We start from the raw sequence: 22,853 nt of genomic DNA, 5'->3' as shown, positions 1-22,853 counted from the left end.
TGGGAAACTATCAGATAAAGAGGTTAGAGCTATATAGATTTGGAAATCATCTGTTTATAATATAAAATAATCACATAAAAGCTAATAATTGAACCTATAGGAAGTGATGAGATGACTCAGTGACAGAAGAGAAGAATGCCCAGAATAGAGACTTAGGAGAGTGATAAGCTTAGTGAGTAGGAGATGGATGATAGTATAACAAGGACACAAAATGGAATGGTCAGATAAGAAGGAGCAGGACCAAAAGATTAGAGTTATTGAAGCCAAGAGAGGAAAGGTTATATAAGAAAAGCTGGTGTTCAACAGTTCCCCAAACTGCAGAAGTCAAGTAAGATAAGGACTGACAAAATGCTACTTGATTAAACAGTTAAAATATATGATAACTTTGAAGAAGAAAATTTCACTAGAATCCTGGGGTAGGGAACCAGGTTGCAAATGAGTGGGAGGTGAGGCTAGAAGCGTCCAAAGTAGGTGACTTTTTCTATCTCCAGGTGAGAGATAGGTGTGAAAAGGAGGCAAGGTATTGTATGATAGCACGAGACAACAACGTCAAATGAGGGCTATTTATTTAGCTTAAGGATGGGGGAGATCAGGATTCAGTAGATAAGGAGAGATTAAAGATGAGAGACAAAATGACTGATGGGGAAAAATTCTGGAGGAGGTTTCAGGGGTCAGAATTAAGAGAATAAGCAGAAAAATAACCTTGGCAAAGGGAAGGGCCACCTCTTCTTCAGAAACTGGAGCAAAGGAGGAAAAAAAATGGAGGACTAAGTAAAAAATATCTTGGGATATGGATTTAGGGAAAAGAGAAGAATTTTCTCAATTAATCAGTAGGAAGGGAAGGGGAAGATTCAATAGAAAGAACTCCTTTGGAAAAAGAAAAAAAAGATTTGGAATATCTGTAGAAAACATGGTAGGGAATTAATAAGGAAGAATAAAAGGAGATCTCTATGTTCAGAGGTTCTAAGCTTTTTTTGTGTTATGAATACCTTTGAAATACAAATATATTTTTTTCTATCCAAATCTGTGGATCCCCTGAAATCTATAATCTATACCCAATCCCCTTGGGGGTCCATGGATCCCAGGTTAAAAGATTTTGCTCTCCAGTAGTGATGACTGACTTGAGATTAGATACTACAGTATCACGTACATAGCAGTCCATTAATATTTGTTCAATTGAATAGATAGCACAACTTTTCAGTGGTTCTTTGTTGGCACCCTTGCATTATTCCCTCTTACAATGTTCTACACTATGATGAGTAAAAGTGAAGCAAGCAGACAGTGAAGATAATTCAAAGTTGGAGTTCAATAAGACCTAAATGTCAGTAGAGCAAAGATGCATAAAATTATAGGGTGGAAGATAGTGGGCAGCTGAGATGTATACTCAAGGAGTCAAGACTGTGAAGGGAAGAAAATGAGTCTCCAGTGATGTTGATTAATTTTGAGAACAGGAAGGGATATAAGAGATGAGGATAAAGACTAGGTTTAGAAGGACTGAAGGGGTAGAATGATATAAATTTATAATCAGAGCGAGATCAGGATCATGAGAATAACAAAATTTTGGATGATGGCTTTAAACTATGTGCCATCATTGTGGCCAGCTGTGAAAAAAAGACTTGACAATTATTTAATTCTCATTATTAATACATATATTAATTATTAATTGATTATTGGGAACATTAATGAATATATTCAGATTTATGAGTATGAGAGGAAAGGATTGAAACAAAGAAAAAGCTTACAAGCTATGGCCTGAAATCCCTGAAAAAGGAGAAAGAAGAAGATTGTGTGGCAGAGAAAAAAGTATTGAGTTGAGAATTTGTCTTTTAAGAGAATAAGAAAAGAAAGCAGCCCAGCTCCAGACAAGAAATCCTTACCCTCCAACCCTCACTCAGTAGCTCCACACATTCCCTAATAATAACAGTGACAATAATAATAATATCCAATAGTGCCTACTCTTCCTCCTTGCCCTTTGAAAGAAGAGGCATGATAGAATAAATACTGAAGAGAGTGGTAGGGCTATAATGTCTTTAGAAAGAAATTTACAGATTACCACAAGGGAAATAATATAAAAAGACTATGAAAGGATGAAGGAGCATATCTTAACAATAAAATGGGTTTTCCAGAAGGCATGCTAGAGCACAAAGCAAAGATAGGAAGGGGGAAGTCAGATCTGGAAGGTGCTGAAAGTTAGGTCAGTGTCAAAGGCATTTCATTTTAGCACAAAGTAAGTGTGAATCACAGGTATAAAGAGAGGAAGAAGTGAGATTTTGCTATCAATTGCCTTTTGACTTAAAGGATATCATAGGTTTAAGCCATTTGGCTTAAAGGATAATCATATCAAGAATTCATATTGTGGGATCATTAAATCTGTGTTTTTAGAAAAATATTATGAAAACTCTATCTCAATATAATTCATTCTCTTGATAATCCTGTATATGCAATTAAAAACTTTATTCTGAGGGGGAAGCCATAGGTTTCATCCGATTGTCAAAGGAATCCATGACATAGACCTCGTCATAGGTAGGTTTTAGAACTAGAAGGAATCTTTGAAGTCATCTATGACAATCCTCCCCTTTTTTTATAGATAAGGATACTAAAACCCAGAGAAAAATGACTTGACCTTGGTCAGTCACATAGGTATTAAGTAGCAGAGTTAGTATTAGAACTCAGCACACCTAACTCTCATTCTGCGATACCTTGATAGCTCTCTGACTTTGCACAGAGTTATTTAAAAAATAAATGCTTAATAAGTGTTTATTGAATGAATGAATGTTTCTGTTTCCTCTACATCCACGCCCCCACCAAATTTGGCATCTGTGAGGTATTATGGGTTTTGGTTACAATCTGGGTTGGCTATGACATCATGTCACTGTCACATAGAATTATCTTGAGTCCATGGCAAAAGGAGTCCAATAGGAAAAGGAGACACAAATGAAAATATTTGATGGATTTTGTTCTGGTCCCCCAGGGGCTGTGGTTGTCAAGGAGACATGAGATTGGGGTAATAATCACAGCACTGTCATTGAGTTTTGACTATGAGACCACTTGACCGTATAACCAATGCTAGCTTCAATATACTCATCTTTGAAATTAGGTTATTACCTGGCTCTTTATTCCATCACACACTTACGTTCCTGACTAATGAGGGAGTATTTATATGTAGCCATTTAAACTAGTTGAAGGAAAACTGGTGGTAAATACCAGTGGTTATGTGTGTGTACTATGTGCATATATATATACATATGTATGTTTATTAAACTCTGTATATGTTACATGTATATACATAATATACATTTTCTTTTACTGTCACAGCTGTCCTCAGCCTACACTGTTTAGCAATCCAAGCCAGGAGTTTAGATTGAGATAACAAGGAGATTGCTGATAAATTCTGAGTTGCTGGAGGGAAGCTAAGGGGAAAAACTAACACTAGCTGAGCATTGGTTTTCAACCAGGTTGTTAGCACTTCCTGACTGCTAAATTCACAGGCTATCAACCAGAAAAGAACAGATACAAGCAAACAAGAAAGATACAAAGCATCCTAACAAAGGCTGAGGAACCAACCTATTACAATCTGGAATCCAGGGAAAGATTTCTCAAGAAGGGATTCAGAGCATCCCTTGCAGGGACTGGAGGAACCATCCTAATCCTAGACAGTCTCTCAGGTCTTAATTAAATCATAAAGACTTACTGACATCTTAAATTACCCTTCCTCTCCTTGTTTGATATGCGAGTACTTTTGGCTACTCAGAGAAAGGCATTATTCAGGGACCTAGTAAATGTCACATTTGTGTGTTACCCAGCAACAGGGATTCCATTGGTAGTTTTGGCCTGGTTGAAGTGGTCCTGGCCTGAAGCTAGGCCTAGGGCTAGAAACATCCTGTGTGAGTTTAAAACCACCACCTGGCCCTCAAACTACCTCATTATTGCAATTACATTGCTGTCAAACATTTCATGAACCATTGGAAATACTGTAGAGTTTGGCAGGGGGTGATTTTTCTTTAGTTGGTCTGTATTTTTTTAAAATTTGATTCCACACTACTCCCCTTCCCCAAAATGCATCAAAAGAAAAATAAATTAAAACGAAGAGAAAATATACAACTAAATTTTAATTTCAAAACAATGGGTAAGCAGAATAATCTATAAGTGTATCATCTGGCCTCTTAAAATATTGATATTATACATTTATAAGGATTAATGATTGCAAATAATTGAATTGGGAAGGCAGGTACATTTTCAATTTAGCTACTGACAAAAATGGTCTAGTGACTCATTTGGTAGCAGAACTTTGAGATAATCCATGAAATCTAGCAGCAATGTATTTTGCAGTCATTAGCTCATTGGATCAAGAATCTTTTCAGTTGAATTTTACAAGGGAGATGGGGATAACAAAAGATATCTAAATGAATCTGGAAAATGAGCAATATTAAAGACAACAGGTATGATTTAGAAAGAAAACAGAGACTGCAAGAAGTGCCCAGTATTTCTGATCTGATAATAATTGGGAAATAGGTTGGGAACAATATATTAGTCTTGGCTATTTACAAGCCAATGCAAACAAATGTAGAGGGAACAAACATGAAGATCTTGACATTTTAATTTAAGTACAAACACAGAGATATCATTGAAACTTGGTAGGATGGGCTTTAAGACTAAAATACGGTGATGTCTAAGGACATGACAAACAACTCCAGTATCTTTTCCAAGAAAACCCCAAACGGTTGGGAATAAAGAAATGACTGAGCAACAACAACAACAATAGATTGTCCAAAAAAAAAAAAAAAAAAAAACAGAATCTGAGGGGCAGCTAGATGGTGCAGAGAATAGAACACCAGTTCTGGAGTCAGAAGGATCTGAATTCAAAATCAGCCTCAGACACTTAACACTTACTAGCTATGTGACCTAACTCCAATAGCCTTTCCCTTCTCTTCCCTCTTGCCCACCCTCACAAAAAATTAAAAAAAAAGAAATTAATCTGAGAGACCAATTAATCAAGATACCAACAAACATTAAGTACCTCCCATGTGCTAGACTGATGAGGAGTGAGAGTGACAGATAGAAAAGAGTGGTATATACCAATATGAAAATTTTAAAAAAGCACAATAACTAGTATTTGAAGTGCCATTGTTGTTGGGAATATGCTAAAGGCTGCATTGCCTGAAGCACGATATGGATGATGCTCTCAAATATATATAGAATCAAAAACTGGAACTGAGACAGGATATAATTGTGAAAGTAGGTTTCAGCTTTCAAATATATGATAAATATCTCATTTTATTAAAAACCAGTCATCTGATACATTGATCCATTCTTTCTTGACTTGCTATTTGCAAAATAAGCATAAAGGGGGGGCACTGAAAGAAAACAATAAATGGGAAGGATATAATAATAAAATATAAAAATAAAATAAAAAAAGATGTAAAGGCTGGGCAAAAATGACCTCAAACGTGCATTACAAACTTAACATCAAGGCAGCTAGGTAGAGGAGTGGATAGAGTGCTAGACTTGGAATCAAGAAGATCCAAATTAAAATCTTACCTCAGACATTCACTAGGTATATGGTCCTGGAGAGGTCACTAAAACATTTTGCCTCCTCAGTTTCTTCATCTGGTAAAATATTAGCTCAGGATTGTTGTACGAATTAAACGGGATAACATATATGAAGTGCTTTGTAAACTTTAAAGTGCACTTTAAGTGCTAGGTATTAATTATTAATAGAATATTCATATCACAGAAGGTGTTATCCCATCTTCTAAATTGGTAGGATCATATTTGTACTATGGTGTTCAATACTCTAAGTCTTATATTTTGAAACAATCATTGACAAAGTGGGATTTGTCATAGAAACTAAACCAAGATAGCAAAGGGTCTGGAAATAATAATAATAATGATAGTAATAATTAACATTTATAAAGATGTTTGCAATTTATAAAGTGTTTTCTCCCAACAGAAGACATTGATGTCAGTGATATCACCTTCTCTATTTTACAAATGAGGCAGTTTGCTTAGAGAGGTTGCTTAGTGTCACATAATCTAAATGTCTAGCCTGGGCTCCCACCCAAATCATCTGATTCTAAATCAGCCCCTATATCTTGTGACCTCTCCTGATTACATTATGTGATAGAAAAATCATCTCTTTATCTTAGACAATAGTAGGGCATGGAAACAATGACTGTTAAAAGGTAGAGAAATACTAGATTTTCTTTTATGTATTTATACATACACACACACACACACACACACACACACACACACACCCCTATCTATCTATCCATCTATCTATATAATGTGGTAAATATATATTTTTATATACATGTACACATGTAAATATCATATATATAAATAAATATATTTTAAGTGGGGCAGCTAGGTGGTTCAGTGGATAAAGCACTGGGCTTGAAATCACAGACTTATCTCAATGAATTAAAAAATGGCCTTATATACTCACTAGCTGCATGACCCTGAACAAGTCATTTAACCTTATCTGCTTCAGTTTCTTCATCTGTGAAATGAACCAGAGAAGAAAAATGGCAAACTATTCTAGTATCTTTGCCAAGAAAACTCAAAGAGTAAAATATAATGGAAACAACTCACCAATGACTCAACCAAAATATTTTAAGTTAGTAGTCATTTGTTGAGTGGCAGTTGAGTACAGTGAATAGTAAACTAGTTTAAATGTCAAGAAGATCTGAGTTTGAATGCTGCCTGTGATCCTATATGACTTTGGACAGTCAGTGATCTATCAGCAGCAGGGGGATGCTGGTAAATGTTTAACAACCACCTTTTTTTTTTTTTAAAATGAGGAAAGAAATGTATACTTATGACACACTTTTAAGTTTAATCTGTATTACTAACATTTTCTCTATCACCTTCTTAAAAACAGATAATCAATAAAACAAATCAAGTCTTGATTGATAGCATTTACCAATTTCTAAGTTGTAGATGCTCACATTGAAAATTTAACAACTGGCTCTCACCACTCTCTTGTTAGGTCCATCATATCCCTGCAACTTTTTGGAAATATCAGAGTATTTGTTTATCTCTCTTCATAGAGGAAGTTTCCTTGTTCTCTAAACCAATGAAATCACAGGTCTAGTTAAAAAACATATTTCTTAGTATCTCCTACCCCCATCCCCCCATGCATACATAAGATTCTTTTTATGACCAATAATGATTTGCTTTCACCAAAAAGATAACAGAAGAGCTGACATAATACTTCAGAGAAAGTGGATGGATTCAGTGATCTTTAAAGTCTCTTCTAATTGTCACATTCTGTAATATATTATCTCTGTGGTTTTTTAGGCTGTGGCACTATTAGATGTCAGACATTGTGAAAACTGAACGAGCCAAAGATCCCAGATGTTTGTCTTAGTGTAGACCAAAAATTGGTTATTTGACTCAAATTTTCCATTTCCCTTTGTTTTACCAGTATTGTATGAATATAACCTGCATCTCCACAAACTAAATGAAATAGATTTTTCTGTAATTAAATGACTACTCAAAGACCAAGTCAGTAATCTTTGAAAAATACCAAATGGAGGTAGTCACTATTTATAGTAACTTCTCACCTTTAGCTTTTTCAAACTCTTAGGTTAGTATCTAGAACAAGCCTGAGCTTTCCTCAAGCTGCTTTCAAAACTTAACTCCAAACTAAGTCTACACCAGTTTTGCCCCTGCTTTGGCCACAGCACTGAGCAAAGGGGATGGATTTGTCCCTAGCGAATTTAGCCAACAGTTTTGGGATCTAGCTTAAAAGCATAAGATAAGTGGGTTTTGGAAACATATCACAAAGACTTCATTTCGTAGTTAGTTTTTTTGGTGAGGACAATTTTCTATTAGATTTCTGTTCAGATAGACTTCCCTAGTAGGTTATTGAGATCCAAAATCTATGTTAACTTGTTTAACAAAAGAAATAATGAACCAAAAAAAGCCAACTTCCATCCAAATGCACACAACATCAACAGCAACACTATATGATTAAACAGTTAACTTGATAGTAAACTTCATTTGATAACTAAAATTTCATAAATTGAGAATTGGTTTAACTCTTATATTCTAAACCATTTTTGATCCAAACCTGTGACTTTATGGATTTAGGGAACTCCCAGTACAAGTTGGCAGCATATTTGCAACTTTATAGTTTTAGAGACTTATCTAGGACACTGAAAGATTAAGTGACTGTGGTTGTGCAAATCACATGTGTCAGAGGTAGGATTTTAACTAAGGTCTTTTCAACTTGTTGCCCATTACAGATATTAGGCATATGAAAGGGGAAAAAGTTTTGTTTTAAACTTAATTATTATTTTTCCTCCTAGTTACAAGGGATTTTGCTGACCCTTGAATACCTTGATTTTTGTATCACTTATATGTCTGTGGTCAAATCATCCTTTGAAGAACCTTGTTCTCCACTCCAGCTTTGCAGAGGAGAAGCTGGATTGTTCAATGGCTAGAGTGCTGTATTAGGAATCAGGAAGATTCATCTTCCTGATTTCAAATCTGACCTCAGACATTTACTAGCTATATGACTCTGGGCCAGTCATTTAACCCTTTTTGCCTCAGTTTCCTCATCTGTAAAATGAGGAGGAAATGGAAAACCACGTCTATATTTTTGCCAAGAAAACTCCAGAATGAAGTCACAAAGAGTCTGAAAGGACTAAACAATACAGCAAAAGTTTTGTAAAACTGTGCATTCTAGGATATCCTGCTATTCCATGGTATTTTTTGAGAGATTGGTGACTTTCTTTATATATATAAATTGTAAGTTCATCTATGTCTTGTTCCAGCTAGTCAGCCAGTCTTCTTTTAAATGTCCCTGATAATAGGGTGTCTATTTCTTCCTTTGGAAGATGATTCTGCAGTCTAATGAGTCTAGCAGATCATTCATCTGCTCCGTTTTTTAATAAAACATGAATAGTACAGCTTAGGGCTCCCACTATTCAAACAGCAGTTGAAACTATGAGAAATTATTCATTTTAATGGATTTAACACTCATTTCAAGCAGTCTTGCAGTTTTATCAAGCCTTTGCTTGAATCAGAGACAGACTGGGCTTGAGGAAGGAGGGGGAATGGCCAAGGGAAAAGAAAAAGACTCTCAATATTAAAAAAAAAAATCCCTCACCTAACAGAATTGATGCTTTTTTTCCTTCCTGAAACTTAGTTAAGCTATCCCTTTACCATTTAGTTGCTACTAATTATTTGTGTAACTTTGGGAAAGTCACCCTTTTTAGGCCTCACCTCACAGGATGGGTGTGGCCTGAATGAAGTGTAAGATCTCATTCAGCTTTAAATAAGTCTATTTGAATTGAATTGTACCCTAAAAAAATGTCTGTAATCTTTGTCAGTGGAAACTAGGAGTCTAGTAGATAGGGCACTGAGCCTAGAGTCCAAGACACCTGAGTTCAAATCTGCCTTCAAATACTTATTAGCTTTGTGCCCTTGAGCAAATTATTTAAACATTATTTGCCTCAGTTTTCTTTATCGATGAAATAGATGAAATAACAGCATCTACTTTGCAGGGATGTAAAGCAAAGATCTTAGCACTTAATTGGTGCTACGTCAAAGCTTATTCCCTGTGACCAGTTTATAACCTTCATATGCTCACTATGTGTTTTTCCATCGTTCTTTGTATTACTTGCCATTTTAATTCTTCAGAGATGGTAGTGTCTCATGATTCACTGTTATATGATATCATGGTGAGAATATGGTGTTAAAAAGGGATGGGCTTTTGCAGTGGCAAACTGTTTAGGATCACTGGAAGATTGTGGCTAAGTGCAATTTAGATTGAGGTCTAGAAACATTAAATGATTGATCATCTAAGCACTAAGATCATTTAAGTAGTAAACAGGAAGGAAACAAAGCATGTATTAAGCACCAGGCACTGTGCTAAGCACTTTACAAATATTATCTCATTTGATTCTCACAACAATCCTGGAAATTGGTTGCTACTGTAATCCACATTTTGCAGTTGAAGAAACTGAGGCAGAGAGCAGTTAAGTGATATGTTTAGTGTTAGCAGCTAGTGTTTGAGGTTGGATTTGTGCTCAGGTCTATCTGCAGGATCACTTAATCTATTGAGCTGTCTAGTTGCTAGGAATTGAATCTACCATTGCCCACTACCTCTACTATTCATTTTTCATTATTCATGTGCCATGTTTGTCCATGATGCGTACTAATGCAATAATTTGATGAGTGATCAATATGCATTTTTCCTCTACTTTTTTTTTTTTTTTTTGGCAAGTAAGGATGGTTAGATTCACCCATCTCTTTCACCTTTCTGCAAATTTCACTGAGGAGGTTTTGCATTGTTTTAATTTTCATTTTGCTCTTATGGTTTCCAAAATCTCCTTATCCTATCCCAGAGACAAAGGTCCCACTTTAGTATTGTTCCATTAGTAGAGGGTGTTGCTTCCATGCTGAAAAACTGCAGGATAAGCAAGAAGAAAATCATTGTCTCAGTTTAAATTACAGTAAGATTCCTCTGAAGTGTGATCCTAGGCCAAATTGTGAAGAAGGCTACTGGGCTCTATGACATCTCAACTATTCTTCCTTACTCCAGGATCGAGAGCTGTTTGACACCTGTTTCCAATCTTGCTGCCCATTCCTAGGGCCCAGTAACCGTGTTTAATCATTTGTAGTCATGTCTGATTCTTTGTGACTCCATCTGGGTTTTCTTAGCAAAGATACTGGAGTGGTTTGCCATTTCCTTCTCTAGTTCATTTTATAGATAAGAAAACACAGCTACTAATTATCTGAGGTCAGATTTGAGGTCAGATCTGAGGTCTTTCTGAGCCCATGACTACTGTTATAACCATAGAGGAACCTAGCTGCCTCTAGTTTGTCCTAATTACCAGTCCAGCTGGTCAAACAACTAAAAGTTACTTGTGTTGTTTTCAGTTCCCCTTAGGATCCTATTCTCTTTTTAGCTAGCTAATCTGATAAACTAATCCATGTCTAATGTGTTAATAGATGCTAATATATTATGCCTCTTAGAAAACATGCATTTTCATAGGGGTTTTCTAGAGATACTGTATTAATGCAAAGTCTGAAGAAAACATAAGAATTTGTGTGAGGGCCAGTGAGAGAGATTTTGCTCTCATTGTTGAGAGCTGCTTTCTGCTTCCCAAAATCTGTAGTTATAGATAAAGAGTGACCCAGTGACAATATACAATTCCAATTCTCTTCTTTCCATCCTTGAGTCTTTTAACAAGTACTCAGACTTTCTAGACCTGACCCGTACCAAAAGGCCACTGATACTTTTTATAGTTTTATTGACTTGTTTGTTTAAACATGATATTTATTGGTAGAAGGAACTTCCATTAACGCTGATGGGCAACTCACCTATAATTTATTCTCTTCAATATTTGTGGTACAGAGGGACTTATGATTGCCAATATTCACAAAACTGATACTCATCAAAGATGGCACCAGGAGCCAAGGGTAGCCTTCCTTCTACTACATCCTCTATCTTTGTACTTTTTTAGTCCAAAAAATCAAAGTCTTTATCCTTAAAATATATTTAAGAAGCATGATTTCCAAGGGGGGCAAGATAGAGGTGTAGATAGAGAGCCAGACTAAGAATAGGAAGATTTAAATTATAGTTTTGCCATGGATTAGCTATGTGACTTTAAGTGAGTCACTCAAGAGACTCTCTCTAAGACTCTAAGTAACTTGCACACAGTAGGCACTTAATAATGTTTGATTGACTGATCAAATAGTTATTTATATGCATTTGTAAAGGGAGTTTCCTTAAAGCAAGGAAACCATGTGGATAGACTTCAGACATACAAACAAAACTTCTCCCAGAGGTGACCAATGTAACAAATTCAGAGAATGCCAAAGAATCTGTAAGTTGTTTTTGTTTGTTTGTTTGGGATTTTTTGGGGGGAACTTAGTAGTTTCCATTCAAGAGATTATTAGCATCCTATTCCTACTAGATTGATGCATATATCTTTGCTCAGGATAAGAAAAATTTCAAGTAAAGACCTTCTTAATTAAATCTTGCCTGATGCTAGATTATCATTCAGAGGGCAATGGTAGGCTCAACTAATGGATGAACTCCTCTCCTGCTTTTGACAGCTGATTAATGCATTAATTATATTGCTCCCAAAGTTACTTCTTTCAAAGCTCATAGAATGTATATGTTATACCCATGTGGTCTGGACTTGCCTCTGGACATTTATTGAAAAATAAAGGCTCAGTTGCCTATGTGAATAGTTTGCTTTCTTTTCTGGGGAAACATAAGATGGAAAAAGTTCTAGGAACCACCAGCCCTGGTCTTTTGGTTTTCCCATATCAAGCAAGAGCAACTGATATTTTTGCTGATGCAACGTCTTTGGAGCAGTCTAGTGGTGTGTGTTGCCACACATATTTTTTTTCACAGGAAAAGGGGTGAATGATATCAAACCACCAAGCTCATAAGTACTACCCTGGCAGTCAGCCACTAAAGTATAAATACTTTAAATGTATGAAAGGAAATGTTCATTCTGTTGTTTAGAATTGGACACATACCAAGGAGGTAAATTTAATCTTCTTAAGGGCTGTTGCTGCAAGCTACAATGGTATATACATACATTTGTTTCTCTCCTGATCTTTTTGTCATTCCAGCCTTATATTATGTATTGGTGGAATGAAGCATTTTAGATGGGTTTCTTATATGAGAGTAGCACATCGGCCAGTTGCTTGTGTCCCCAGAATGTCATTGTTAGAAAACCTCAGTGTGATATAATCCTCGGACTTGTTTAGGACTCTTCCTAAAAGGTGAAACAAGAGAGGCCAGATTCCAAAAGAAAGAGAATTAAGTGGAGAAAAATATTCCAGAGCCAAGTTAGTTTCATGTTGTACTTGTTACCTTTTAGCTTTTAAAAATGCCTGCAAGCTTTTTTAAACCTTCCTTGAATAATTATAGCAAAAAAAGCGAGGGGAAGCAATGAAGTTTTATAGATTTAAAGCAGTTTGTGGAAAAACTCCACAATATAATGATTATAAAACTGCTCTTTATGAGATACATGCTGTGTATATCATGGATATGCAAATGTTATTTTATTAAAGTGAAAGATATACAGTCTATGCTTTTACCTAACTCCTACATCTTAAGTAATCAGGACAGGCTCTTAGAAGAAATCTTTAATTACTAAGAGTGTGTCATTAGTTTGATGGGGAATGAGTGATGTTGCTCTATTTTACTGCCTTGTGTAATATAGCCAGTTGTATCATAAATTCATTGACCTCATCTTAAATGATGAATCCTGGACTGAATTCATTAATTCTTAAGTGACAGTTTTTTCCTCTAAGAAATTTTTTCCCCTGAAACTGAAAAATTACTTTTCTATGTCTTAGGTCAGTATCCTGGCATGTAATATAATAAAGAGGTGGAAATGTGCTCCTCTCTTTCTCTCTCTCTCTCTCTCTCTCTCTCTCTCTCTCTCTCTCTCTCTCTCTCTCTCTCTCATTGTTTCTCTCCTCTCCCATTCATTCTTTGATTCTCTCTTCTTTCTTTTGTCTTCTGGCTCATGCTTTCTCTCTCATTTTTTTCTTTCCTTCCTCTTCTTTCTCTCATTTTCTCTCCTCTTTTTTCTCATTATTTCTCTTTTCTCATTCCCTCTTTTATTCTTTTCTCTTTTCTCTCATTCTCTCTTTTTTCTTCCCTCATTCTCTTTTTTCTCTTTTCCTCTCTCCCTCTCTCCTTCCTTTCTCCCCTCCTTCTTTCTCTCATCTCTCCCCCCATCACCGCTCCCACATGCCTACACACACACACACACACACACACACACACACACACACATGCATAAACTTGCCTACACGCAGAGCACAAGACAGAAATGAGACAGTTCAGGGCAGTCTGGTAGACAGTCACTTTCACCAAGACATTTTGGGAGATGGAAGAAATTTAGTTTGATAACCATAACTCTTTTCTTCTAGTCAGGATGTTTGCTGCATTATTTTAAAATTGTGCTCTTCATTATTTGTACCATGGTTGATGTGAATAAGGAAGAATAATGTCAGGAGATGCCATGAAATAGTGGATGGACAACTGGACTAGAGTATGAGTTTATGAGCTTTTGTAGAAGATTAGAATTTAAATCTCTGTTTTGATATTTACTATCTCTATAATGATGAACAAATCCCTTAACCTATGTGATTTTGAATTTCTTCATCTCTAAAGTGTGGACAGTACTTTGTCTTCATATGATAGTTGTGAGGAAGACATTTTGTTAATGTTAAAGTGCTATAAAAAATGAACTATCATTACCAACAAAGCATGTGTGAATAATCTGCATTTTTATATAGTTTGGTTATTCTGCCTATAGCCTGTTTTGTTTTTCATATGAATTATTAAAAATGAGATAAATTGTAGAAAATTTTTCAAGCAAGATTCTTAAGTGTTTTCCTGGGGGAAAATATTTATGTAACTGGAGGTGATTTTGGAATCCCTTATAGGCCAGCAAATCAATTTAGTAACAAAATGCCCAAATATTTCTGAAAACTTTATATTGATAACTGACCCCCCCTAAAATAATACAAAAGGAAGTCAGAAATTCTGTGATATATTATTTTTTTAATGATTTTAACTCATCCATTAATAATACTCTTCCATATAAAATTAAATCTATAGCTGCCCTCATATTTTTTTCAATTGTAATCTCCTGCTATAATCTTGTAATTTTCAATTGTAGGTTTTTGTTGAATGCCTAATTTTGGAACACAATCACACATGGCCAAGTTCCACAGAAGAAAATTAAATGGCATGTCATGTGTATGTTGGTTAACTCTATAGCCAAAATAAGCAGGTTTCTAAAATATAAATGCACTTACATACATAGGGATGAATTTAGTGCTTGTTTATAGTGTAACCATCCTTAGAGAGCCTGATGAAGTCTGAGTATAGGTCTTTATCTTTAAAGCATTTTTGCTTATATTTGTCAAATAAACTCATTCTTCTTGACTCCAATAGCATGCTCAAAGTTTCTCCAGTCTCTTAACTTCAGAGGGGCTTTGAACATTCATTTTTTTCCTCCAACTCTGACGAGCACTTGTGAAAATACAATTCAAAAGCTACTTTTCTCATTCCCAAAGATAATTTGGGATGTACTATTTCTTTTCAAGAAACTATTTAATTTTTAGAAAAAAAAAACTAGAAAAGACCCAATAGGAAAACTTTTGAAAAGAAAATGGTGATGAATGCGTATTATTACTAGTGAAAATTCATGCAAAAGAAAGAGTAGAGAGGAAGTGGGTGGGTTTATATGGATAGGCACATGGACACCAAACACATACATAGCACATACAGAAACACTCACTAGAATGCTACCACTGTTTATAATCAAGGAAAGCTGAGAGTTAAATGAGATGAGTAATCAAATGCCCAGCATATGTTGTTTTTGCATTGTTTATGTGGCCAATCGTTATTAAAATTAATCATCTTTTAAATGCTATCCACTTACAATAATTGTTTTTTTTTTTTTTTTTTTTTTTAAAGCCAAACCCTTACCAGCAGCAAGCAACTTAAGGCTGGCATAGTACTTCCGGGAACAACAAACTCAGTACACAGTGCTTTATTGTGACATGGTCAGAAATGCAATCAACAAACTTAATGCTTGTAGAGTCTTGGAAGTCTCCACGGGTCATAGAGTTTGAGCACCAAGCTAAAAAAAAAAAAGGAAAAAAAGAAAGAAAAAAAAAAGATTATATGTGTGTAAAATTCTGTCAGAAAAGAAGTAAGGCACTGAAAAAACTATTGAAAAATTTGACATCTGTTTATCTGTTTATAGCTATGGCAAGATTACTCATTAATTCTTGTTTAAAATGCCATATGAAGGAAAGTCATTTGTGCAAACAAGACTCATATTTGAATTGTAGATCATGTCTTCACCATCTGCGAGAACTGATGGTGTTGCAAAATTAATGTGTTAATGAAATCACAATAATTTCTCCGAAGTAATGGGTTCTGAAGCCTAGAATGACTATTTTTTGAACTTTGGTGTCTAGTGATTTCCAATTGGGAAAAGCTTTCAGCCCTTAATTAGTTCTGCAGCCTTACTTTAAAATGAATTTGGCTAAGCCTTCCTTACACTAGGAGTAGAAGAGGTTCGGAGGGTGGTGGTTGGGGGTAGGGGATGCCATAACAACTTTTGGAAAACGTTCTCTCATGTTTGAAAAGTTGTTAAATAAGCCTGCCTGCCAAGAAATATCACCAAGAAATCTGACTACTGAGTGAGAGTGGGCAAACAGCTCAAAAAATACTTCTAACTTGCTGCAACATCACAAGTTGGGGAGAACTGAACCTTACACAGACTTCATGATGAGTTCCAAGTTTTGACTTGGAAGGAGAGAGAAGGATTGTTGGTGCTTTGTGATATCTCTTAACGTAGTGCACTCTGTCCAACATTATTGGGAATGCAGTCAGTAGAGGAAAAATGCCTCCTGGGGAGGAGAGTTGTAAAGGGACATATTGCAAGCCCACTGAACTTTTTGGAGAAGGCCTCTTCTCCAAACATATTTAGATTTGCATTTACTATGGGCCTTTTTTGACAAGTGAAAAAATGTGTGGGCAGGTGTATTTATTCTTCTCTCTCCAATTAAACACCCAGTCACACACACACACACACACACACACACACACACACACACATGCACGTTCCACATCCGTGATGTTTAAAGTGGAAGGTGTAACTCCATTTTTAGAGAAAGAACAGAAGAGGGTGATTTTAGCTTATGTATGGGGTTATATTGGCAGGTCTTACCCGTCATTTTTTTTTATATAAATACATTAGACTCATCTCTCAAAAAGAAAGACTCAGACTCTGAAAAAACCCTGAATGAGTATGAAAGAAAGAACCTTTATGTACAATATGAAACACACTTTACCCAAGGAATTGCTTATCTCACCTGTTGTGATTTTGTTACTGTGTTGTAGGTATGTGACTGGTGTAAGCACATAAGACACACAAAAGAATACCTGGATTTTGGGGACGGGGAGCGAAGGCTTCAGTTCTGCAGTGCAAAATGTCTCAATCAGTACAAAATGGACATTTTCTACAAAGAAACACAGGCCAATCTTCCAGCTGGACTGTGCAGCACATTACATCCTCCGATCGAAAATAAAGCAGAAGGTGCTGGGGTACAGCTGCTGACTCCAGACTCTTGGAATATACCGCTAACAGATGCTCGGAGGAAGGCCCCCTCCCCAGTGTCTGCAGCTGGCCAAAATCAAGGGCCTGGACCATCCGCGTCAACCACCGTCTCTCCATCTGATACTGCCAACTGCTCTGTCACAAAAATCCCCACACCAGTTCCCAAACCCATTACCATCAATGAGACTCCAAATGTCCCTCCAGTTTCTGTTCAGCCACCTGCTAGTATTGTGCCTCCAATTGGTGTCCCACCTCGGAGTCCTCCCATGGTGATGACAAACCGAGGGCCCGTCCCCCTGCCCATCTTCATGGAACAGCAAATCATGCAGCAGATCCGCCCTCCCTTTATCCGGGGGCCACCTCACCACGCCTCCAACCCTAACAGCCCTTTGTCTAACCCAATGATTCCTGGGATTGGTCCACCGCCGGGCGGTCCCAGAAACATGGGCCCCACCTCCAGCCCTATGCACAGGCCAATGCTATCACCTCATATCCACCCCCCCACCACGCCAACCATGCCTGGGAACCCTGCGGGATTGCTGCCCCCGCCCCCTCCTGGAGCACCTTTGCCTAGTCTTCCCTTCCCTCCCGTCAGCATGATGCCAAATGGCCCTATGCCTATGCCACAGATGATGAACTTCGGGTTGCCATCCCTTGCCCCCCTGGTGCCGCCCCCGACCCTGTTAGTGCCATACCCCGTCATTGTCCCACTGCCTGTGCCCATCCCCATCCCCATCCCCATCCCTCATGTCAATGATTCCAAGCCCCCTAACGGCTTCTCTAGCAATGGGGAAAACTTCATTCCAAACACACCCAGCGATTCAGCGGGGGGCAAGTCAAGTGGACACTCCTTGTCCCCTAGAGACTCCAAGCAAGGGTCTTCTAAGTCCTCTGACTCCTCACCCGGCTGCTCGGGCCAGTCATTGAGTCACGCAGCAGCCCAACAGGAGCATGGTAAGAATGAGGTGGTGGATTTGACTGTGCGGTCCAGCAGCCCGGTGAACAATAAGTTTAGTTTTTCCAGTGTGGTCCAGGGTCCTCAGGATGGTGTGATAGACCTGACCGTGGGCCATCGGTCCCGGCTACACAATGTCATTCACAGGGCTCTGCATGCTCAAGTTAAGGTGGAACGTGAACCTAACAGTGTTGTAAGCATGGCTTTTGGTAGCTCTGACAAAAGGAACTGCAGCACCTGCAGGGACAATAATTGCAACACCGCTGACCCCAAAACTCTGCCTGGTGGTGACGCAACCCACTGCGGGCCTGTCTCCCTGGCCCCCTCAGGTCCTTCGGGACTCGAAGCCACCAGCGTTGCGGTGTGCAATGTCATTGTGAACGGGACAAAGAACAGCGAGGGTTCCAAGAGCATAGAACAGCCTCCAGAACAGTTGCCTCCAGCGCCGCCGCCTCCTCTGCTTCCGCCGCTGCCTCCTCCTCCTCCTCCTCCCCTGCCACCCTCCCAGAAGAAGTCCCAGCAACCCGAGGAGCCCACAGTGAGTGAATTGGAATCCGTCAAGGAGAACAACTGTGCTTCCAGCCTCCATATGGATGGAGAGGCCGGCAAAAAGCTGATGGGGGAAGAGGCCCTCACGGTGGGTGATAAGACAGACCCAAACCTTAATAACCCTGCAGATGAGGACCACGCATACGCTCTGCGGATGCTCCCCAAGACAGGCTGCGTGATCCAGCCTGTGCCAAAACCCGCAGAAAAGACTGCTATTGCACCGTGTATCATTTCAACACCAATGCTCAGCACCGGGCCAGAGGACCTGGAACCGCCATTGAAAAGGAGGTGCCTCCGAATTCGAAATCAAAATAAGTAAAAGGTTTGTAGGTCCACGTGGCCTGTCTCAGTCCTGAGCCAAAGGCCTCTCCTCTCTGTTTGTAGGTGTGCCTAGACTTTGTGTGGTGAGACAGAAGCAGAGGCTGAGATCTAGGTGTTAACAGCTACGATCCAACAAAGAAAAAAATGAGGAAAGAATAGGAATGGGGGAGGATGTCATAGTTATAGCAATATTTATATTTTGTCTTTGTCTTGTATAATCTGTGTTCTCCAGTCATTTCAGGGTGGGGTGATTCTGTAGGGAAGGATGAAAGTTTAGTGGGGGACTTCTGTGATTTTTAGTGGTGGGGTGGCAGCTATGAAGAGTCATCTAAATAGCCAGTGACCCACCCATCTTGGCTATATTCTGGTATCAGTCACACCACTGGCTAGAACTTTCCCAAGCCATCAAGTTTCCATTATAGTCATTGTATTCTCTTTGCAAAGATCATCAGCAGTGTCCAAGAGATGAGCTAAGAACAAACTCTGTTGCCCAGAACTCCGGAGAGTTGCCAGGCAGGCAGCTGGGGAAAATACTTACTGCCCTGAGTCTCAGAGGGAGAAGGGGGAGAAGGTCTCACTCTTCACTTTGCTTTATTGGGAAAAGTCTGGGAAAGTCAGGGTGGTCCTTCAGAGCTGCATAGCTTTCTTTCTTACCCCCTGTGGTTGAGAAGGGGCTGTAGTATGATGGTAATAGATGTTTCAGAGTTCATCTCTGTAACTGGTAGTACTCTTGAAAGGAAAAAAAAAGTACCTCCCTAAATATGTCATAGCTCATCCTTGCTGAGAATCTGTCCTGGCTCTGTTAAGCTGTAAGAAGCAGCATGGGAAAATGGAAAATGAAGTCACTCTAGAGTCAAGGGAACTTGACTTCTTAAGTGTGTGACATTGGGCAGGTGGCTTAAATTTTATGGGCCTCAGTTTCCTCATCTGCAAAGGCTGGGGTTTGGGCTTGACGACCTTTGAGATTAAGCTCTAAATCTATGATCTTATGTTTGTGAGCCCTAAAAAGTGAGTGACTGACCTTTAAGTAAAAGTCAAGAAAAGAAAGAGTCCTAGGAAAGGAGATCTTCAGAAGTGGGAATAAATAAAACATTCCCATTAGATAATTTTTTTTTCATTCCTTCCTATTGTTTTTGGGTGGGGGGAGGCCTCAGGTTTATTAATTAGGACTGATCATCTACTTCACTAAAGTTTGGGATAGGGACCTTGACTTGCTGATTTCACAAACAGAACTCCTGTTTTTCAAAGGCAGGTGTGTAGAGTCCTCCCTTGGTCATCTTATTTGAGTTTCCCTTGAAAGAAATCTAATCTCAGCTCTTCTACTTACTAACTGGATGACTTTGTGAAAATCCCTTTGTCATCTAAACTATAAAAGTTTCCTAAACTATAAAATTAGGAAATTGAATCTGTGCTCTTATGATTTGATGAGAATTAGTAGCAGGTGGTAAGAATCTGTGTTCAAACCCCCCAAACAACAACACAATAAATAAGCACTTTTAAGAAAGCAAAGAGAAAGCATAGGAGGCATATAATTTTTTAAACCCATTTTTAGAATATAGAAAAAGTCTGCTTTCTCAAATGAGCATCAGGGTAGTTATTCTTCCAAAACTGAGAATAGAGACATCCAAGACACAGAAAGCATCACTAGGTCACTTACTCAAAAAGTGCTATTGATAACGGAGGAAAAAGGGACATCACATTTTTGGGAATAGTCTGGTTTCTTAGTCAAGAATGAGTCCAGAGCCCGTCAAATGAAGACTTAAAGTCATTAATGAAAAAGAAAGCCTCCTTCAATCCATTGCCAAAGAAATTATAAATCAATTTCCTATGGCTTCTAAGTATGTGGAGGGGGCAGTGGAGGAAAGAGTCCTTTGTTATGATTATTACATATAGGGCCCTGATTTTACCTCATTCCCCTAACCAGGCCTAGAGAATCAGGAACACAGATTCGCTGTCTTTAGCTTAGTGGCTTAGCAACAAAATGAGTGATTTGTAAAAGAGAGAGAATTAGATAATTTCAGGAAATCATATTTTCTGTTTTTCATTGTAGTTTCATGTGAACCACATAATGTAATCTCAACTTGTTAGAATTCATTTCTAGAGCCTCATCTCTTCTTGTACTCATCCCATATCTATCTATATACATACACATAAGCACATGTGTGCTTATACATGCATACATGTTCGTGTACAAACACTGCTGTCTTTCTTTTTTGCCTTTAAACAACTAGCCACATTCATTATAGTTCTACATTATGAAGAGGAAGTATTATATAATGGAAAGAACATTGGCTTTGAAGTCAAATCCTACTTCTATCCTTTCTACCTCTGTAACTCTAAACTACCTTGGTCTCATCTATAAATTGAAAGGGTTGGACTAGATGGCCTCTGATATCAAGCCTTTCTAGCTCCAAATCTGGGATCCTAGAATCCAAAAGGATCAAGTCCTAAATAATGGACTTTGAGACTTTTGTGACTAGACAGTTGACTTTGGACTGAGGAATAGTAAATGCCAAAGCATTCAAGGATATGGTCAGGAAGATGCAACTGAGGGATGTCTTAGTCTTGGGGGAAGACTGTTCTAAATTGGCATTCCTGGAACCATACAGAACCATCCACTACTAATATCAGAAATCTTTCTTTAGTCTCTTTTCCTTTCAGGTCAACCATTTCCCATTTTCTATTTTTTTCTTATTATCTTAAACAGAACCAAAGGACTGTAGTTTGAAATCAATAGCAATAATCACCTAGCAAAATAACCTAATCTTACTGAGAGGCTATTACAGAAGCTTTCCGCGATTCCAGTCAGAAGTAATTCTGTTCCTATGTGCATGACTTTCTTTTATATATTGTAGGCTGATAGGATTACAAGTGACATGAGTGTGCATACATGATTCCCTGTAGCCACAGGACAAATTAAGTTGAGATGAAGATAAAAGCACAATTTGAGAGTCGTTCCTTATCCTTAAACCTTTGATGATTGAAAGACCAATTTTGCACCTCCTATAGAATGAGGGGAAAACCTTCCCCAAATGAAGAAACAAAATGCATAAACATTTTTCCAACTGTCCTGTCCACAAAGAATTTTATTTATAAAGGGGATAAATATCCTTTTATTTGTCTTTGTCCAAGGATGGGTTAGGGGAGCAATTTGCATTTGTACATTTTCTGAATCCCCAAAGTTTATATTTGCTCTTTGCATAAGTTGGAATTCAGAGTTACCATATGCAAATATTTTCTGATATTCAGAAGCACTCTATTGCTACCACCACCACCACTACCACCATCACCACTAACCATTTTCCAAAGAAATGAAACATTCTGATTTAATTTTTCTTTTCAAATGAGTGGAAAAGATTTGGAGCATGAGTAACTTCATCACTGTCATATTTTCCACTCCTAGACAGAGACCAATGGTCCCAAAACTGATTCAGCAGAAACAATCCATACAATTTTTCATTTTGGGAACAGCAGTTCAGAGTATTCCTATACAATTTAAAAATCAAATGAAAATTGGCCCTTTCTCTCTCCCTGATTGTTTTTTTTTTTTTAATATTTTTCCCATTCTAGACTCAAGCTATGTAGCCTTAATTCTTTAGAACTCCTGGAGACTCCTGTCCCAAGAGTTTGGTCTCTTTGGTTTTTCTCTGGGAAGGCTGGAGGCAGTGGCTGCAGGTTTGGTCCCTTGGAGTTTAATTAATAGTCAGGTCATGGAATCTCACTAACTGAAATGACTGTTTCGTGACAGAGATTTCTCCTCATTAGGGAAACCAAATATGTGGTTGTAGCATGTAACTTCTTGTCAATTTAAACTCTTCTATAGAATAGTTTGACAGAAAAGTGCTGGCTTTGCCTGTGGTGAAGTTCCTGAAGTCAAACTCCATATTCAGAAAGCTACT

At 37.9% G+C, this 22,853-nt stretch overlaps 1 protein-coding gene across 2 annotated transcripts in view; it reads left to right on the top strand.

Annotated features, from left to right (window-relative positions):
- The window catches only part of SOBP (sine oculis binding protein homolog), a 222,378-nt gene that overhangs the window by 179,676 nt on the left and 19,849 nt on the right, over positions 1–22,853 (top strand). For both annotated transcript variants that reach the window (XM_031964460.1, XM_031964459.1), the window contains one exon: positions 16,913–18,955. In XM_031964460.1, coding sequence (XP_031820320.1) covers positions 16,913–18,952 — 2,040 coding nt within the window. In that variant the 3' untranslated portion in view covers positions 18,953–18,955. The remainder of the gene's footprint in view (positions 1–16,912; positions 18,956–22,853) is intronic.

This window comes from Sarcophilus harrisii, chromosome 4 (genome assembly GCF_902635505.1).
Source record: "Sarcophilus harrisii chromosome 4, mSarHar1.11, whole genome shotgun sequence".
NCBI lineage: Eukaryota > Metazoa > Chordata > Mammalia > Dasyuromorphia > Dasyuridae > Sarcophilus > Sarcophilus harrisii.
The sequence above is the reverse complement of the archived record's forward strand: the minus strand, read 5'-3'. Positions and strand labels throughout refer to the sequence as shown.